At 41.9% G+C, this 3,472-nt stretch overlaps 1 protein-coding gene across 1 annotated transcript in view; it reads right to left on the reverse strand.

Moving 5' to 3' along the window:
- LOC101860533 overlaps positions 1 to 400 on the reverse strand; it is a 9,088-nt gene extending 8,688 nt beyond the window's left edge. The window contains exon 1 of the mRNA XM_005110563.3: positions 245 to 400. Coding sequence (XP_005110620.1) covers positions 245 to 262 — 18 coding nt within the window. The 5' untranslated portion in view covers positions 263 to 400. The remainder of the gene's footprint in view (positions 1 to 244) is intronic.
- Between the last annotated feature and the right edge of the window lie 3,072 nt (positions 401 to 3,472).

Raw genomic sequence — 3,472 nt, forward strand, 5'->3', positions numbered from 1 at the left:
GGTAAGTGTTTTACGGTGCTCTCAACTGCATAAGGTAATATGACCGTCGGCACATTAAACATTTTCAGTTTGGTAGGCATTTTGAATTGTGTCCGGGTGGCGGCCGAAGCCTACTCTTGCCGATTTTAAAACTACCAAGAGATCTTTAACGTATGCAACTTGCACATGAGACCTCCGAGATCCGAGATACAAAATTTTTATAAAAAAAATACAACAGCCAGGCATCAAACACTCTCATACATACCACAGCTAGATGAGCCATACATCTACACCACACAACCACGGCTACAGAACATGCATCAGGCGGACGGAAGGTGAGTGGGAGTTGTCACCTGCTCAGTTCAATCGGAAGTCGTTTTTTTTTCGAGTTGCTCGTGCAGCAAATGCCCGTGCCTGGTGTGTGTGCGTGTGTGTATGTGTGTGTGTGTGTGTGTGTGTATGTGTGTGTGTGAGTGTGTGTGAGTGTGTGTGTGTGTGTATGTGTGTGAGTGTGTGTGTGTGTGGTGTCACCAGGGAAGGCTGTTACTGTTACGGTGAGTGCTTGATCGACGCTCACTAGATAGGCCTAGATACCTACAACAGTGATACATGTAATAGAGAAGTCCACGGGAAAACACGGGCATTGTCACAAACTGAAAAGTGTGAGAGTATCAATTTTGAACGCTTGTTGACTCATAACTCTGTTTTTCTGTTCAATTGTTGGTTGATTTGGTTAATTACTGTCGTTAGAGTTCCCATTCAGTAGCAATAACAATAAACTACCAGTCAAACAAATATGAACAAAACAAAAAAGAAAGAAAAAGAACATAGATCTAGAAATCAAAATGTTGGCATGTACTGAGTACATGTGAACTGGCCAGAGATGAAGTCCAGAAGACCATTTCAAGAAGGGGTCAGTTAGTTTTAGTAGAGGTTTTACGGCGCTCGCAACAGCATAAGGTCATTTGAGCGCCAGAAGATTAGAGGTGTTACAAGAGAGTAACAAACATAAAAAAGAAAAAGGGGAGATAAGGACGATAGATGTTTGATAGGAAAGAAGAAGCAAACCACACCAGAGCACCCGCCAACCACCCACAGAAGGGGTCAGACTTAGGGTTATCGTCTCCAAGTTTTGCTTTAAAAAATGTCCGAAGTGTAAGGCTACATTTTGCCCTGAGCCAACCACGTAGATCTACGTGTTGAGGAAAATGCTCTCAGTCACGAGCATCTCCAAAAACAAAGAGATAAAGAGTAGTTTTTTTTTTTTTCTTTTCTTTTCTTTTCTTTTCTTTATTCTGATGATCTTTGCCCATTCCTTTGAGATGGCGCTTTTGTGTTTAGCCGTCACTTAAAGTGCTCTTAATTTCTTATTCAAAGTTGTCAAAATTGCACATGCAGCTTTCCAGAAATAGAGAAATCACATTCTGAAAATGTCACTGTTTTACGACAAGTCCACAATAGTCGGGTAAAAGACTTGTGGGTGGTTGGTGGGAGCTCTGGTGTGGTTTACTCCTTCTTTCCTATCGAGCGAATGTCGTCCTAATATCTACTCTTTCTTTCTTTTGTTTGTTACTCTCTTGTAACCCCTCTAATCTTCGACACATCCAGATTGAGTTGCAAGTGCCATAAAACTTTCACTGAAACAAACTAAAAAGATTCAATGAACGACCGTCGTATCCGACAGTGTAACTCTCGACCTGACCCTATTGTGTTGCACCAAATTGTGGAACAAGAGCTGATCCCCCACAAATTGTCTGCCCGTTTCGAGCTCAGTTGAAAATTTTTTTTTAAAGATTAAAAACCCAACGAAACAATACAGATAAAAAGTAGCCCATGCCTTATTCAGACGAGCAAGTGGCTCGTGGGTGCAGAGTTTGAAACACAAACTTCGTGATAGTTGAGTGCCGTTATGAAAACATTGACATAGAGCGACATAGGGAGGTCAACAAGTATGTTGTGTTCACGGACTAGAGCCCTTAGTTCACGGACTAGAGCCCTTAGTTCACGGACTAGAGCCCTTAGTTCACGGACTAGAGCCCTTAGTTCACGGACTAGAGCCCTTAGTTCACGGACTAGAGCCCTTAGTTCACGGACTAGAGCCCTTACTGTGAGAAACTTATATAATATCATGCTTTAAGGGGGTTATTAAATGAAACTTTATTTTCATAGTTGGTTTTTTTGTACCTGAAGACGTTAAAGTGTGTAGATCTAGGCTACATATATACTTATTTATTTGGTGTGTGTATATTGGAGGGGGGGGGGGGGACACAATATCTTTAATATCAATTGACAACCCATTTCTCTGCGGCTATTACTGAAAAACGTCGACCAAAGGCCTTAATTTTTTTCCTAAAGGTAACTTTGTAGTTTCCAGACTTTGGAGATCACCAAACTATAGCTTTACCTGTGACCTCACACGGCCCCCACCACCCCCAATCATAATCATCTCGACAAGTGTGCAAGATACGTGGATATTGTTTTCAACAAAAGCAAGACAAATGGACAGTCTTCCAGGATACACCACTACTTCCATGTGCCCACAAACTCACCGGCGCCTCTTTTATTTTTTTTTCATTAAAAAAAAATAAATCCGGGGAAAACGACGGCGTTTTAGTCACAGTTTTCCCCGGATTTATCAAAAAAAAAAAAGAATAAAAAAAGATTTAAAAAAGAGGAACATTTCAAAGGGCAATAACTAGGTCACATTTGGAACAATTTCAGCAAAATTTGGAACAAATCATGCTAATCAAAGGGAAGCTGCCATAGTTCCAGTGACAGAAAAAACTAAATATACCAGACAATAGAAAGTCTTGTTTAGGACAATCACCTCCTTTCTCACCCCGCCAATCAACGACACTGCCAACTGCAAACATTATCTTTGGCCTTTCATTTCACAATCCCCATGACTCGCAGTATTATAGCGGTTTCTCAAAACTAATACCGTACGGTAAAACTGCCACTTTTGTAGACGTTTCTGCCTTGGACATTTATTGACCAACTTGGACTCGGGACCTCCGAGATTTTTCGCCCTTGTCCGAGAAGGCTAGGTGTAGATCTTTCCTACCATATGATCAGGGGGGTGGCTGTTGTTGTTGTTGTTGTTGTTGTTGTTGTTGTTGTTGTTGTTGGTGGTGGTGGTGGTGTTGTTGTTGTTGCTGTTGGTGGTGGTGTTGTTGCTGTTGTTGCCGTTGTTGTTGTTGTTGTTGTTGTTGTTGTTGTTGCTGCTGTTGGTGGTGGTGGTGGTGTTGTTGTTGTTGCTGTTGGTGGTGGTGTTGTTGCTGTTGTTGCCGTTGTTGTTGTTGTTGTTGTTGTTGTTGTTGTTGTTGTTGTTGTCGGGCCACGAGTCTGGACAAAGAAGGAGCTCATTGACCTAGATCATGACACGGCGCTACACTACACGATGACGTCATTCTGCCCCACAAATCTCACGTGACTTGATGTGACCTACTTATCACCAGAGTCTACGGCGGGGTTTTTTAATCTCTTTCATAAC

The sequence above is a fragment of the Aplysia californica genome, unplaced genomic scaffold, assembly GCF_000002075.1.
Source record: "Aplysia californica isolate F4 #8 unplaced genomic scaffold, AplCal3.0 scaffold00910, whole genome shotgun sequence".
Classification (NCBI taxonomy): Eukaryota; Metazoa; Mollusca; class Gastropoda; order Aplysiida; family Aplysiidae; genus Aplysia; species Aplysia californica.